Source organism: Hyaloscypha bicolor (genome assembly GCF_002865645.1).
Source record: "Hyaloscypha bicolor E unplaced genomic scaffold K444scaffold_52, whole genome shotgun sequence".
Taxonomy (NCBI): Eukaryota; Fungi; Ascomycota; class Leotiomycetes; order Helotiales; family Hyaloscyphaceae; genus Hyaloscypha; species Hyaloscypha bicolor.
Window position 1 is genome coordinate 543,287 of NW_020194554.1, and position 18,463 is coordinate 561,749.

The following is an 18,463-nucleotide window of genomic DNA, read 5'->3' on the forward strand; positions in this document are numbered from 1 at the left end:
AAATATTTCGATCAAAGTGGGTTCAATGGCTCATTTAGAAGCCGGAGAATGGAGGGTTCAATTTTCCAAGTGCGTCGAAACCGCCGTCTCGGGTTGCGTGAGTTCATGAGTGTGTTCAATATTCTAAGAAAGGTGAAGTCAATGCGGCAAAGTCGACGTCCCCAGTCGCATCGGTCTATATAACAATAGAAGACAACCACCATCCAATCTAGTATTGGGATACAGAGCGAGAGAGAGGATCCATTGTCTGGAATTTCAATGGTGGGGAGAGGGAGGTCATTGTCTCGAGGAGTAGTAGTGCATTCAGTCAGAGATAGGATTCAATGTCCCCGGCGTAGTGGTATATATAAAAATAGAGGGAGTCCATTATTCTAAGTAGCAGCAGTAAGAAAAACTAGTGAATGAATTCATTATTTTGAATAGTAGAGGTAGATTAAATGAGAGAGGGAGGATTGCTTATTCCAAGAACTATGACACATTCGACGAGAGAAAGCATACATAGCCCGAGATACAGTGATATACTACCAGATAGAAAATTTGGTCCTACTTGCAAACCGCAACTTCCATCATAGGGTGAGACGGGAATTGGAAGCGTGGCCGCTTAGAAATTGGTATAAAAGAAGGTCTGCTAATATTGAGCAATACCGTAGTCCTCTCTGAACCGCATCTACGAAGACATTGCTCTAATGGCATCACATCTTCTCTGGAGGAGGCAATCAGATGCACAGCTGTCTATCTAAGCATAATGATAGTTGAGTGCGATTTCCTAGAGGATGGGGCTGCTTTCCTTAGTCTCTGCTAGAGTCTACACGTTGACAGCGATGAGATTCCTGACAACAACGAGTTTAGACGAACAGAATACATCCTTTTCCATGAATTTTCCAATAGAGTTTGCAAATAGCAGCTGAGATCCCTCCACTGCATCGCGCTTTCCGAATATCGCTATCGGGGTTTCTGGGGTCGAACAGTGAATTCTGCGGCAAGAAATCCGTCCAATGAAGGCCGTGTCTGGCCATATCTGGAAGAGGAACTGTAGCCAGAGTGCTGTACTTCTTAAAGGAATCCACAGTCATTTTTGAATCACTTTACCAAGTAACTGGCGGACAGCGTAGTTGCATTGGAAGCTAATAATATTGGCGATTTTGTCTAATACCATTACGATATCGGTATTCCTGATATAATAGAATACGCTATTGTCAACCGCAAATTGGTCTCTTCTTTTCTGGTAGTAGGAATTAGAGGAGCTATTGGGGATTGCTCTCTTGGCAATCTTCAGCATCTTTTCAAGGGCAGGATCTTTATCCGCCATTTAACTGCTCTTCTGCAATTTCTGCCAACTTTGGATTGAGATGGAGTTGTTGCTGGGCTAGACTGCGGCAAAAATCTTGATTTCAAAGGCAAAGAAATTCAATTCAATTCATGTTCACCTAACTGCGTGGTTAGGAGTCATAATTAAGGGGATGGGGTGACTTTGTCTTTTAGGAATTTTCAACTGGAGAGGGGAGTGGTTTACTTGTTAAAAGGTGGTTATGTGCATCAAGCGATGGCAGCCTGTACTTGAGAGTTTGAATTACTCATCCGGTTTTTGCAGTGATAATACAATTCTCTGCCAGGTCTCCCATCTTGCAAATCGCCTGTGCACAAACTTCGTTAGTCACCTGTATCTGGAATTATTATTTCTGCCCACAGGCAATTCAAGGAATCGCTCTCGTGTCTCCAACTGCGCTATTCCATCCACACCAGCGCTCAGCTCAAATATACGGGAACGGCGTTGCCGATTCGATTGCCCCTTCCGGTTTGCAAGTCGTCGTTTTTGCCGCACACAAAGCATGGCGCCAATTATAATGAGTAGAAGTGTTATCCCAGCTCCAACGCCAATCCCCGTGTATGCAGCTACGGATAGCTCCCGAGGAGCTTGAGGAATTGTGCCGTTTGCACTTTTGGTCGGCTGTGGAGAGGGTATAATTGTGGGAAAGGTTGTCGCAGATGGGCCAGTGGTGTTGCCGGGCATCAGATTGCTACCCCGAGTAGGAGATCAGCATCAACTCTCGCACCTGGCAGCCATAGACAACATCCTCACCTGTCAATGATATGCATCACACCATTCTGAATCAAATAATCAGAAGCAATAACCTTGGCAGAGTTGATATAGGTAGTGCCGTCATCCAGGATCCTTACTATTGCAGGCAGCCCAGAGAACATGGTCAACTTTGTTCCGTTCTTGAATGATGTCGAGTATAGGACACTTCCAACAATGCAGTGGTAGCTGGCGAGGGCAGTAAACTGCCCTTGCGTAGCGGGAGATGCATTGATGATATCATTCAGCGCTGCGGCGCTGTTTGGGACGAACCATGTCATGTCCGTAGCTACAGTAACGGTGCTGAAGAAAGAGGGATTGTACCCGCTCCAAAAGTACTCTCGGTTAAAAATCGCGATGGCGTATGAGAGCCCTGCGTCTGTCACTGTCTTTAAAATATCCGAAGGGATCTGCAGGACAGAATCGATGATGTGGATCATTCCGCCGTTAACTAGATAGTCCTAAATGGTTATCTGTCAGTTTCAGGTTATCAGGGGAGGTCATTCACAGGGTGTGCTTACCCCAGATACTAATTTGCTGGACGTTTTGTTTCCTGACTGGAAGATTGTCTCATTCGGCCTGGAAGCCTCGATGCGTTGGCCACCCGTGACATTAGCGAAGGAAGTGTTCGAAAGAGCAGTTGGAACAAATTGTGGCGTTGTGCTAAGCAGAGCGGTAGGATGGCTACCGGAAAGAAGGTGGTAGGTCAAAGTTGCTTCAATCCAGCTCTGGGAGCGGTTCCCAGCGAGCCAGGTTGAAATCGCGTCATCGGTTGGAGCGAGAAATGTGAAGTTGTAGGCTGGTATTAGGAGAGACGAGAGCTGAGGAGATGCTCCAATTAGGGATGCGAGTTTGCTGAGCGAAGGTGTTTTCAGGCTGAAATCTAGGATAGTCTGCGTCTGCCCAGCAGATTGGACGATAAATAGAAGAAGTAAGGTCAAAAACATGATTAAAATAAAGTTACTTTAATTCTATTTGCAAGGAAGAATATTGGTTGAATCAGCTCAGCTGTTGAAGGAGCACCAAAGGAAAAGCGAGAGGCATAAGGGGCTGCTGCTTGTAAGAAGTAGGATTTAAGGTCCTGCATGTAATGGCCAGGCTAGTTGAAGAGAAGTTGGCTGAGATTCACATGGAATTTTGCCAAGCAGGCTGAGCAGTGAGGCGCGTCATTGCCTTGCAGAAGAAAGTTTTGTGTTACCCTTCAGCAGCCACCAGTTGTAAGAAAATTCGCAGGCCTCCTTCCACTTTAGATCCGATGCTTGACTCTGCATACACTAGGCTGGAATGGCTCACCGTTCAGCTGCCTTGGTCCCTCACCAAGATAACTCGTTGCGCAAGAACAATTATTGAGGCTAGACACCACCCACGCCATGCTCGTACTTTCCCAATGCTCGAAGAGCCTCACTGATAAACACATCAATTCAACAAGCCAATTCAAGTTTCCACAAGCCTGGGATGAAAGATTCGTAACTAAGAGTTTGATCCCTCTGACCACGTTCACATAAGTCGAAAGTTCGATTACTGCCGAACAAGGCGCTGCTTGTAACGCAACTTTACAGACAATAATTGGGCAATTGGACCATAGACGTAATGCTACCTCGTTCAGGGTAGGTACACAAATTAGCAACTGCCCTGATATCTACCTGGCGGACAAAAACTCCCCCGTCCAGAATGACGCGGTTTGAGGAGAACGCGGTCTTCATGATAAATACAGCTTTCCTATCGGGCGAGCCAAAGAACCACACTGCCTTCTATTCCCACCGAATGGCCGAGGTTGGAGGTAAGCGGTGGGGGCGGAGCAGGACGCATGATGCAGGACGCAGCCACAGTGGCGAGAATTCGTCAGATCAAGAAACACCAGGTTGGCCGAGCAGAAATCTGCCAATGGAACCTCGCGCCTCAAGCAGGCCATTTATCAAAGCAAATCGTTACTGAACTCTAACCCAAGAAGGAAACGGGTATGGGTATCCAGTTTCAAGGGCACCTTGGAGAAGAAGCAGCCAGGGGAAGGGTCCCTTTCCCACATTACCAAAAAAAAAAAAAAAAAAAAAAAATTTTTAGAGTTCCCTTAAGGCCGAACTAAACAGAGGGGAGTTGCGACACATTAGGCTTACTCAGCGCTGTACGTGACAAGATTCGAACATTGAGTCGTTACTGAAGTCAGGTCGGTGGTTCACACAACCAAGAAGGGCTTAAAATCTCATTGCCTCGCGAATAAGGATCTTCCATGCCAGCATGTTACTACCGATGGTATCTTTCTGGGCGAACATCCCATGTATTTCTGAACTGTGGAAAAAGAGGAAGCAGAGAGCCAACCCGCAACTTTCTCCTCCTTGCCAAGGATACTGGAGCCAACGAAGGCATTGTGCACTCTCGCTGTATAGCAGATTATTCACACATTAACACCCAGCAATAAAAGATTACCTCTCTTCAAGTACCATTCAAGCAAACAGCGCCAGTAATTGATTTCCAAAGGGCAAACGAAGGCAGCCCTATGCTGTCGAATATGTTAGTAAAGCGAAGTAACCACAAGACCTTCTTGCAAAGGGATGGTACTTTGAAGTTTTGAAGGTGAACAAAACTTAAGTTTCATAAGCGAGGAGTTCAATTCAGTTGAATGTTACAACACGCACAAAGTCGATGGAAGCTTGCTACAATGGAGAATGTGAAATGTCGAAAGACAGCATCTTAAAGGAGAGGCCAGCAAATTTCAAGGCGTCTTGTCTTGTCATATAATGCAAGGTGTGTATAGAGGTAGGGTGGAGCGCAGTTCCACCTAATTCTGGATAATACTAGCCAGAGGGCTAATTCTGGGAGTTCTAACCCTTATTTAAAGGAAGTATACTTTTCCTCTCTTTATACTAAAGTTATATTTATATATATTACTTATATTTATATTACTTATATTTATATTACTTATATTTATATTACTTATATTTATATTACTTATATTTATATTACTTATATTTATATTACTTATATTTATATTACTTATATTTATATTACTTATATTTATATTACTTATATTTATATTACTTATATTTATATTACTTATATTTATATTACTTATATTTATATTACTTATATTTATATTACTTATATTTATATTACTTATATTTATATTACTTATATTTATATTACTTATATTTATAAATGTTTTTATTTACATTTTAGCTTTTTATTTTATTTTTATAAATTATTATATTTCTTATTTATATTTATAAAATTCTTTTTTTTATTAAATATAATTATATTATATTTATAAGCTTAAGTATATTGATTTAATTATAAATATATAAGAACTTATAATTTTAAGATTTTTTATTTTAGTAATTAATCTTTTATTTTATATATTAAGTTTAATATTTTTTTTAAATATAAGAAAATTAATATTAATTTATAAGTTTAATTTCATTTATAATTTTAAATTAAGTTTTAAAGCTTAAAATTAGTTTATTTATTTGTAATAACTATAATTTAAATTATATATTTTAATTATTTACTTATAATTTTTAACTAATTATAAATAAAAAAAATATAAGCTCTTATTATTTTTTTAATTTTTTTAATTCATAATTTAATTATTAAAATAACTTAAAGCTTTATTTTAATATATCTTAATATTAGTATAGCTAGTGCCTCGAGAGGTGAGCACGTGCTAGCCGAGTCATAAGTTATAAGTCGTAAGTGAAAAGTTTGCTGGTATATTATGTCCTTACGGCTTTCCGTAGTCATGAGGCTGAACCTCGTTCAGTCCCTTTTTCGTATAATCGTTCGGCGCTTCCCACCTAGTCTCGCTTAGTAACACTCACTAGGTGAGGGCCACCAATACGCAAAGCACACCAATACGCAAATCTGAGATTTTGGTAATACCCCACCAAAAAACTCCCCTTTTTGCCCTTTAAATTCTCACAAGGCAACGCATTAAAATAGTATTTAAGTAAGAGGGATTAATCCTGATATATAGACCCTTTAGCTTAGTAAATTTTAAGATTAAAAAATTAAGGCATTATTATAGTACAAATCTGCCTGATTTGCCCTATATAAAGTTATACAGGAAAACTATACAAAGTTCAAAAATAGTAACGCCTTTATTTTTTGCTCTTTAAATTTAATAAACAAAAGGATCTTAGTCTTAGAATTAATTTCCACTATATAGACACCTTTTTAATATATTGCGTTATGAGAATTTAAAGGGCAATTTTTGGTGAGGTATAACCAAAATCTCGGATTTGCATATTGGTATGCTTTGCGTATTGGTGGCCCTCACCTAGTGAGTGTCACTAAGCGAGACTAGGTGGGAAGCGCCGAACGATTAAACCCAACTCTCCTTCGAACCGCATTCAAGGCGACCAATAAAGTGGGCCCGACAGATCGCCCTAATCGTGCGTCAGGACTTGCACTAAATCCCCTACGTCCCTGCGGGTTTAGTGCGTATCAGCGATACGGTCATTTTTTTTACCATTATATCGATTTTAATTAATTAAATATCAATACCATGGCCAAATTCGACCCAGAAGAAGAGAAAAGGATAGCCCAGGCCTCCGATTTCTATGCCAGGAACCCATACGTCAAAAATCTGCGATTGCGCATTAATTCAGGGTCAAATTAACCGAAGTCCCGTACCAAAACACGTCCCGCACCAAAACACGCGTGTAATAAAAATATTTTAATTTATTAAAACACAACCACCTTATATAAGAGTCTAATTTTTTTATATATAAGATCCCCTTAGTATATAAACTCACTTTTAATAATATATAGTAGAAATACCTAATATTTATTACTATAATAAACCTTTAATAATTTTATTTCATTTTAATATAGGATTTATATTATATATTATAATAAATCAAAATTATTATAAAATTACTACTTTATTATAATAGTTTTAAGAAATATATTAATATTTTATATAATTGTATCTTTTAAAGTATAATTATAAGTTAAAGATTAAATTTTTAAATTTTCTTAACTCTTACTTTTAACTTTAAATAAAAAGTACTTACTTTATATAATAATCCAAATTTTTATATATGAGATCCATTTTATATATCAAATTTACTTTTAATAATATTTAATAAGAATACTTATTATTTTATAATATAATAAGCTTTTAATAATTCTTTTAAAACTTTATAAATATTAATATAACTTTTATATTATATAATATTATAAAATAAAAAAACCATAAAATTACTCTAATATTATTATTTTATATAATTTTAACTTTCAAAAGATAATTATAATTCAGTGATTTAAAGATTTAAAATTTTAAAATTTTTTAAACTTTAATTTAAAATTAAAAAATATATATTACTTTTTATATATTATATTATATATAGATCTATATTTGAAATATAAAAATACTTAATTTAAGAGCTTTATATTAATAAATATATATTATTTAAATATTAATAACTTTTTATATTAGTTTTATAAATTATATATATAAAGTTATTAGTTTTTCTTAACTTAGTTATATAATATAGTCTTATATATATTAAAATATTAATTTTAATCTTATAAATCCTTTTAATAATTAATAATAATTAAAAGAATTTATATATTAAAAAATATAATTATTAAATAAAGCTATAATATAAGTATTATTTAAAAAATAGTTAATAATAAGACTTTATATATAATATAAGCTTAAAATAATAAAGATATTATATATAATTATAAATAACTTAAAATCTTATTAAATTTTATATTATAGTAAATAATAGAAATTTTAAAAGATTAAAGAATTATATATAAAGACTTTTTTAATAAAAATATAATTATAAGTTACTTTTATATAAGGTATATAATAGTAGGGTAATATATAAGTAGTTAAGGTAAATAAGCTATAGAGTAACGCTTGCAAGTATAACTAATTCCAAGAGTTAATTCTAATAAAAAACTAATTAATGCCCCTTTTCAAAGCTAGAAGCGTCTCCCTATATATTCCCTAGTACTTAGCCAAGCCTGCAAAGCACTTTACTTAACTAGGAAATACGATCCTATGCGATCTATATAATTCCGATTGCAAGTTTTACCTAAAATAGAAAACTAGATCTATAATATCTAATAACTATTCATATATTATTATATATACCTATTATATTAACCCCCTCTCTGGGCCCTTGTCCCTAAGAGGCCTGAGAGAACTATAAATAGCTTTATAAATAATTCCCTGAAATCTTTCCGGCTATTAGTTCTTCCTAAAAACTTCCTATAATTACCTTATTATTATACCAGGTAATAGACTTAAGAATATAGTTTACTAATCCTGTCTAGCTAATTCGCAAATTACCTCTAGTAATTCCTTCTTATAAAAGTAGTACGGATATGGCATATATTATTAGATAGGAAACTCTTCCGGTCTTCTAATTAGTTTATAAATTCTAACTTAGCCTCTATTTATAAATAAATTATTACTCTATAGGCCCAAGAGCTTGGAAAAGTTAATCCGATTTTCTAGTTTATTTATAAATTCCTTTTTTAGAACTTTCTGGATATTCCTAGTATAGAGCCGGTTCCAAATTCGTAATTACTATTCGGGAAAAAGATATTATAAAAAGGCCTCTCTTTTCCTACTAACTAATCTTCCCTTTCTTTAATTATAATACTATATCTAGCTCTTTCTGTCTCTTATCTTTCTTCTTTAAGCCTTCTTTAAGCTTCTTTAAGCTTCTTTAAGCTTTATTTAAGTTCTCTTCTAATTTCCTTTTCTATTTCTTTATCTATTAAGATAAATACTTCTCTTAGTACTTATTAGCCTATTACTATCTATTTAGCTAATACTTTTATATCCTTAATTCGACCTTATTATCTTTAATATTCCAAGAATATTACTAAGTTTCCTGACCTTACTTATATTAAGAGTAATAATTACTTAGTATATAATTACTACTACTTTAAAAATAAGAAATATAATTCTATAAGTTATAATTTTCTTTATTTATTTCCTATTCTAATATTATCTAAGATTTCTTAAATATATATAATATAATTAAACCACTTTTTTTAAGCTATTAATATATATAAGTATTTTTCTTATTCTTTATCTAAAAGAAAGAAAGCTATTACTATCTTTCTTCTATACTAAATAGTATATATTTCTTATATTAAAGCTATTATTTAAGACTAATAGATTCCCTTAATAATTCAAGAAATAAGTTAAGTAATTCTTACTAGCTTAATATAAGTATAAAGTACTCTTAATAGTATAGTTAATATTCTTTAGTATTAAGTAAGCTTATTTCTTTCTTATTTTTTATTAATAGCTAATAGCTTTATAGGCTAATTTACTATTTATTTCTCGAGAGAATCCTAATAAGAATAATAATAAGAATAGTAGAAAGTAGTTATAAGAATGAAATATTTATAAAATATAGAAATTAGAGTTTTTAAAGTTCTTAGTAACTTTTATATAGTTTTTCCAAAAATAAATATATAGTTTTTAATAGTTTCCTAATAAAAGCATTTATCTTTTATATCTCTATTTAGCTAATAGTATTATAATATTACTTTTTTTCAAGTATTCTTATAATTCTTGAGCTATATTCTTTAGATTATTTAGTAGTTCCTATATATTATTTACTAATAAATAGCCTTTCTAATAAATAAGATATTTTCTTTCTTTTCTATTCTTCTTATAGGCTATAATAGATTTTATCTCGAATTCTTCTTTGTCCTTAATCTCGACCGGTTCTGGTTCTATTATAGTTTCAAGAAAGAAATATAGAAAATATTATAGATCTAATATAATAATAATAATTTCAAGTAATATATTTATTTATATATTCCTATAACTTTTAGAACTTTAAAAGAGCCAAGATATTTATTTACTAGTTTTATACTAGGTTATAGTAATTAAATATTCTTTATATAAAGTATAACTTTATTATATATATTAAATTTCTTATTAATATATTTCTTATTATAGTACTTTTTCTATATATCTACTATTTCTTACTATTACTTTTCTAGTATCTTTTATTCTATTTAAATTCTTTATATTCTTTCTTATATTACTAATATCTTTTCTTCTAGAATATTATCCTTAATATATAGTTTAATACTAGGATAAAATCCGTATAATATATAAAATAGAGAAATTCCTATTATTAAATATATAAAGTTATTATATATAAATTCTATAAAAGTAAGCTTTATTACCTAGTTATCTTACTAGTAACTAGTATAGTATCTTAAGTACTATTCTAGAGTTTAGTTTAGATTCTTTATTTATTTATTAGTTTATAGGTAAAATACTATACTTAGCTATTATTAAACCTTTAAATAGAAATATAGACTTAACTAGAACTTATTTATAAAAACAAATTCTTTATTAGAGATTATATTTGCAAATATACTAAAGTCTTTAATAATATAATATATAAAAAGCTTTACTAATTCAGGAGCCAAGATTTCCTTAATAATTAGAATATATTATATTATTTTTATATATTTATTAATAATAATAAATATAGAATTATATACTTTACTATAAAATATAGAAAAAAATAGCCTTATAATAAAGTCTATAGTAATTTCTTACTATAGCTTAGAGAAAAGAAGAAATAAACTAAATATATTATATAATAAATATTTCTTTATTTTAGTCTATTAATATATAGGGCAAGTTCTAATATAGTCTTTTATATTCTTTTTTATACTTTACTAAAAGTATTTTCTTTAGAGAATCTCTAGTATTTTACTAGTATTAAAATACCTATCTATAAGGTTATTATAGTTAGCTTATAATAATTCTTTTTTAAACCCCGGCTTATTTAGTATATAAATAGTATTCTAATATTTTAATAACCCAGATATATTAAGTTCCCAAGTCTTAATAGCTCTAGTAAAAGTCTTTTTTAAGAACTATTTATATTACTAGTATTATATTAATAAATCGAGCCTTTAGTACTATAATAGTAGTTTAAATAGTATCTTTTCGCCTTTTTTATATACTATTTCGGACCTAGCTACCTATATAGCTAGAATTTATAGTATATACTATTTATAATTAGCTATACTAATAATATACTCAAGTAGTAGTATTTCCGGTACTATTCTATTACTAAAATAGATTTCTCTTTTGGAATTTCTTAGTATTTTACTAATTAAGAAGTATTTATCTTCTTTCTTCTAGGCCTTAAATTATAGTATTATAGAAATAATATAGTATCTTATTACTATTACCTATAAGGCTTTTTATTTTATATTTTATAACTTATTATAAAATATAAATAGTAAAGTATTTTTATTTATATCTGCTATAAAGTCTGGCCTTCTTAATAGCCTATTAGTAAGGTTATTATATCCTGGCCGGTATTCTAAAACAAAATCAAAAATAGCTAGCTTCTTTACCTATCTTATTTATTAACTATTTAGTTTTCTTTTAGTTATAAAGTATTTCAAGTTATTATAATCTATCTTAATAATAATAATATACCGGATATATACTAGATAATACTACTAAATATAAAATATTAAAATAATAGCCAAGAGCTTAGAATTATATATCTTATACTTACTTTTAATTATAAATATTTTCTTTAAATAAAAAATAATAGGATATTCCCTGGCTTTTACTTTTTTACTAAAGAGCTAGGAAATTATACTTATAATTATAAATTCTAAAGCATTTATTTCTATATAAATCTTTAAGGCTAGGTTAAAATAATAAAGAATTAGTACTATTATAAATATAATTTATAGCTTCTTAAAAGCCCTATTTATCTTATTTATTTAACTAAAATAATATTATAAGTTTCTACCAGTTTTTAATAAATTAGTTAACTCTTTTACTATCCTAGAATATTTATAAATAAACCTCTAGTAAAAGTTAGTAAAACCCAGAAATACTTAAACTTCTCGAATATTATTTTTTAGAGCTAGCTATTTCCTAATAGCTATAATCCTACTAGCTTTTATTTCTATACTATTTAAACTAATTATAAATCCTAAGAACTTTACTTTCTCTATATTAAACTCGTATTTTACTAAGTTTATAAAGAGCTAGTATTATTATAATTATTCGAATATATATTAGACTATTATTATATATTATTCTGGATTCTCTAAATAAATTAAAATATTATCTAGATAAACTATATAAATAATATCTATAAGGTTTACTAATATATAATTAATATATACCTGGAATATTACTAAAATATTAAATAGTCTAAAGAATATAATATAGTACTTAAAATATTTATAATATATTTGAAATACTATCTTTTACTTATTATTCTCTCGTATTTATAACTAATAATAAGTATCTTTTAAGTCTAGCTTTATATATATCTTTATTCTATAAAGCCTATTTATAGTCTTACTAATAAGTAATAATAGTATTTAGTTCTTAATAATAATCTTATTTAGACTCCGGTAATTAATATATAAATATAGGTTGCCTTCTTTCTTTAAAATAAATATAATTAGAATACTAGCTAGACTAGTAAAATAACGGATTTATTTCTTTTCTAGACTAGTATTAAGATATTCTCGAAAGACTTTAAGCTTTCTTTCTAATAAAGTATATATAGAATTATATAATAAGTAGAACCCTGGTTCTAAATCTATATAATATTCTATTATATAGTAATTAGGTAATATATCTATAGCCTTTATAAAGAATATTTGGAAAAGGTCCTAATACTTCTTAAGAAATATAACTATTTTATTAATAGTAATAATAGTAATTCTTTAGCTATTTATTATAGGATAGGTAGTTAATAGAAAAACATATATTTTATACTTTACTACTTTAGTAAACTTTCTAGTATTTAGAACTTTAATTTTCTATAATTAAATCTAGTATTTCTATATTATTTTTCTAAAGGAAATTAGGAAATTAACTTAGTAAAACTATAGAAATTCAAGTATTATATTAATATAATTTAGATTAAAATTATATAATATAAAATATATATTAGCCTTCTTTTAATTCTCTAGTATATTCTTAGTAATAATCCCAAGAATATAATCTCTATATAAATAAATTCTCTTTTTTTCTAGTAAGAATAAAAGAGTTACCCTTAATATTAATAAAATACTTATATCTAAAGCTAATCTCCTTTTTATATAATTAGCCTCTATATTTGAATCTACTAATACTCTAACTCTTTATCTATCTTTTCTTATCTTAATAGTAATCTTAATTACTATTTTCGTTTTAGGGGCCTTGCCTTTTATAATATAAATAAGTATAACTATTATAGAATATATCTATTTCCCGGCTTCTTTAGTTCTAGATACTTATATACTTTATAGCTAAACTTATTATAGTTATAGCAAGTCGGTTTCCCTTAATTAGGACAAGTAATAGTATAATAACTCTTCTTCTAATAAATAAAGCAAATTATATCTGATCTTATAGATCCTAATACGGGTACTATATTAGATTCTATTACTATATCTTTATTATCCTGGTTTTATAAACCTTATAATAGAAATATACTTTTCTTTTATTTCTCTTTATTATTTCCTTTCTCTTTTCTCTTATTTTCTTTCTTTTACTATCCCGTTAGCTTATTATTATATTTCTATTAAATAGATAGGTTTAAATTATTCTTAACTCTTATAATAGTAAAGATAAGCTTTTCTTTTTCTTATAAAGTATTTCCTTAATAATTAATCTTATCTCGGATTTCTTGCCTTAAGCTACTAAATAAGTTATTTTGCTTTTATAATAAACCTATATATCCTAAATTATCTAATAGGCTATCTAAGTAAGATATAAAGCTTTAGATACTCTAGCCTAGCTATTATTTAGTATTTTTAAACTTAGTAAAAATATTATTATTATAGTTCTCTAGATCCAAAATAAAATTCTTTATAAATTTAATAAAGATCTTCTAATCTATAGTATTAATACTTACTAATTACTTTTTATACTTCCAGATATCTCTAACTATATTCTTAAAACAGGAAGTATAATATATAATCTTTACTATATTAGTAGTCTAGGTAATTCTATTATTTTTATATTATTTTAACTTTACCTAATAGAAAAAGTCCTAGGCTTTTTTAATATTCTTTCCCTAATAAATAGATAGTTCTCGGGTTTTTAAAGTTCTCTAAACTAAGAATATTACCGGGAATATAACGGGTTCTATACTAGGTATTTAAATATCTTTAAAATAATAGATCTGAGTTTCTAGCTTTTCTAGATCTTCTCTTTATTATATCTCTATTTCTAACTTAGTAATATAATAGTAAACCGCTACTAATTTCTCTATTATTATTATTCTATTTACTAGTTCTAGGGGTATCTGAGTTTTATTTCCTTTTCCTAATTAGATAATATAAAGAGTACTTAACTAGGTACTTCCCTAAATACCCGGTTAGATTACTCTAGTAATAGTAGAAGTACTTCTTCTAGTTAATATTTAGCTATTAATATTTTTGTTTATTAATAGCTTAATTACCTTATAATAAACTACTTTTCGAAGATTAAATTAATTAGAATATAAGGCACGTAATAATAGGGTAATATATAAATAGTTAAAGTAAATAAGCTATAGAATAATACTTATAAATATAACTAATTCCAAGAGTTAATTCTAATAAAAGACTAATTAATACCCTTTTCTAAAGCTAGAAGTATTTCCCTATATATTCTCTAGTATTTAGCCAAGCCTATAAAGTACTTTATTTAACTAGGAAATATAATCCTATATAATCCTATATAATTTATATAATTCTAATTATAAGTTTTATCTAAAATAAGAAATTAGATCTATAATATCTAATAACTATTTATATACTATTATATATACTTATTATATTTTATATATATAATATTTATAAAATAGTTAATAAGTTTATTTATTTATATTTTATTTATTTATATTTTATTTATTTATATTTTATTTATTTATATTTTATAAATAATAAAAAGTTAATAATTTTTTAAAAAAATAATTAATTTAAACTTAAATTTTAATAATAAATAATACTTTTTATTAAAAACTCTTTATATATTATAACTAATATTATTAAATAAAGTATAGTTTATATAATTATATAATATTTTATATATTTATTATAAAATTATATTAAAAACTTATAATTTTATAAAAAATTAATATAATTATTAGTTTATTAGTAATATATAATACTATTATATATTTATAAAAGTATTATTTATATAAGATTAGTAAAGTTATTCTTTAGAAATAAGAATTATAGTATTATAGTATTAATATATAATTCCTAAATTTGCTAAGTCTAAAGAAGTCTAGTTTACTAATTAAATTACTAATAGAATACGAGGTTATATAATTATATTTTATATCTCATATCCTATTACCTATATTTTATTATTTATATCCCGTATCCCGTATCCTATAACTATATATATAACTCCTAAAGAAATAGCTATACTAATACTAGAAACTTTCTAAAAACGCGAAAAATAATATCTCTTTCTAATTATATATAAATTCCCTAATCCGGCCTAGTACTAGATTTCCCAAATACTTTATATATTTATATTACTTCTGAGGTTTTAGTTATATACTAAAGAATATAGCCTTTTATATATAACTTTCTTTTCTATAATATTTTCCTATTTTATATATTTATTTTTCGTTCTATTTATACTTAACCTATTTCTTTATATCTAATTATATAGTATTATATTAATTAGGTACTTAAGAGCGTTTATTAGCTTCGATTTTATTATGAAATCGGCAGGATTTAATTCTTTCTTAATTTATTTAACTTCTGTAATTTCTTATTATTTATATATCTAGTAAAGATATATTATATTAATTATTAGATATTTCTCTCGAGTAATACCTAATTTAATAAGGCATTTATATAATAACTTCAAATTCATATAAATAACTAGTAGTAATTCTATTTCTAGTACTTTATTAATTATAGATTTAACTAAAGCGCCTATATTAAAATTATAAGCCATACTATAAAGTTCTAAAACTAGAATACTTCTAGTAATTCTCTTATATTTAGTAGAGAACTAGTAAATAATATTAGTATATCTAGTTCTATTTACTAGAACTAGAATATATCTAATTTAAGAAAAGAAATCTCTATTATTTGCAAATAAAGTATTTATAAAAATAATTAAATATAAGAACTTCTTTACTAGCTTTATAAATTATAGTTCTCTAGTAGTATTCTTAATTTGCTATTAAATACGCTTATTAAATGCCTTTATATTAGTTTCCGAGGGTTTAATAGCTTAAATAGTAATTAGTAGGTTATATAAAGCTTCTGGTTAATAGACTAATATAATATATACTTCTCTTATATATTAGGTAATATATTAGTCCTAAATAGAGAGATTTTAATAAATAATACTTCTATTAAATTTGAGATTATAATTAAAAGTAAGAAATTCATATTCTTTAGCTAATAACTTAGCCGTATAAAGCTTTAGTTATTTTGCTTTTATAAAATTATTAGTTCTAATAAATAAGGTATTATTAGTTTAAAGGCTAATAATTCCAAAGAATTACTTATTATAAAGTAGATAAGAGTTATAAATTAACTATTTTATAGAGAGCTTATTAATATAATAAGAATAATAAGTCTTAAACTAGTAGTTCCTAGCTTCTAATATATTATATAATAGTTTTATAACCTTTAGAATAGAATTATTTTTTAGATTTAGCTTTCTAGTAAGCTTATAAGATAAGTTAATATAGAAATTATAATTAAGTAAGGTTATTAATTAGATACAAGCTTATAAGATATTATATAAATATAATTCCGTAGTATTTATTATTATAGTAATAATACTAAGGATAATTCTCTAGCTAATATATTAGATAATAAGTAATTATATTAATACTATATGTTTCTTATTATTATTATAAGCTTAGATAACTAGTCTCGACTTCTTAAGCTCTTTTTCTATATCCTTATTCTTAATCTTATTAATAAACCGGGAATTAAAGATATATACTTCCTTTAATACCTAAGATCTAAAAGTAATCTCAAATATACTTTTTTCTAGAAGGCTAGTAACTTTAACTTAATAGGAATTCTTATATAATTTATTATTTTATAAGAATACCGTAATATCCGGGGTTTTATAAAGGCGTTTTCTATTATGCTTTAGTAAAATAGTAAAAGAAATTATAGCTATATTACCTTTAGCCTTACTATTAGGTTTAGGAATAGGTTTAGATTCGGGGCTATTAGTAATAACTTTAATATTTCCTATATAAAAGAGCTTTATAAAAATTAAACGGAAGGTAGTATTACTATATAATAGAGCTAGTATATAGTTCTCTCTATTAATAGCTACTAGCTTATATAGTTTATTCTAATTACTAGATTAACTAGTATTTCCTTTATACTAAATAAGAATATTTAAATTTAGAAGTAGTTTATAAATATTAGTAATACTAGAACTATTTCGGGTATTTAAAGCATTTATAATTTAATGTCTAGCTTAAAGCTTCTAAATTTCTATTATTGCTTTCTTAAGTACTATTAATTACTATAATATAGTAGGTAATAAGATATTATATTTGGTTATTTAAAATAAAGTATTATAAACCAAAAGGGTTAGAATAATACTATTAGGTCCTATAAAGTTATTAATAGCCTTAAAAGCTATTTAAAATACGGTATTCTTATTAATTCTATTAATTTTGGCTATAATAATAAGGTAAATATATTAAATCGGGCTATAGTAATATTCTATAATTCCGATAGAATTATAAGTTTCTATAAGAATAATCTTAACCTTAGTTCCTATAGTATTTATAAGCTAAGCAAACTTCTTACTAGTAAACTGCTTTCCGGTATTTACTATAATCTAATTAGAAAAACCTAAATAATTATTAATCTAGTATTACTTAAATATATTTCAGGTATATATTATACTAATATTTTAGAGCTATTAGCTAGCTTAATATTAAGTACCTTTATTAATAATATAGAGTATAGGCTTATTAGAAATATAGAAAATATTAATAATAATAAAGTAATTAAAGCTAATATTATTTCTTAGATTAAACTTAAATTATTTAGGTAATTAGCTATATTTCTGGTATTACTTATAGTACTTTATAAGATACTTAAAGGCTTTTATATTAATATTATAGCCTGCTTATTCTAGTATATTTCGGAGTTTACTAATAAATAAATAACTAAAATAATAGTATAGATATTATAATTTAATTTTTATAAAAAAGCAGGAGTTATAAGTAAAGAATTCGGAAATAAAGCCTTATAATATAGTATTTTAAAGCAAGAAAGAGTATTCGAAATATTATATTATAAATATATATTTTCTAGTAAAAGTAATAAGATAATTAATAAGATTATTAAAGTAGATCTCTAGCTTATTTATATTAGCTAAGCTAAGTAAAAAAAGAGTTTTTAAAGATATAATATAAAATT

The 18,463-nt window shown here is 27.1% G+C and overlaps 1 protein-coding gene across 1 annotated transcript; it reads right to left on the reverse strand.

Moving 5' to 3' along the window:
• Positions 1 to 1,523: 1,523 nt before the first annotated feature.
• Positions 1,524 to 3,113, reverse strand: K444DRAFT_610054 (FAS1 domain-containing protein). The gene is made up of 3 exons (XM_024879673.1): positions 2,599 to 3,113; positions 2,081 to 2,538; positions 1,524 to 2,018 (listed from the first exon to the last, which is right to left on the reverse strand). The coding sequence occupies exons 1-3, from the start codon at positions 3,022 to 3,024 to the stop codon at positions 1,655 to 1,657; spliced, it is 1,248 nt and encodes a 415-aa protein (XP_024740103.1). The 5' UTR covers positions 3,025 to 3,113; the 3' UTR covers positions 1,524 to 1,654.
• Positions 3,114 to 18,463: the final 15,350 nt, after the last annotated feature.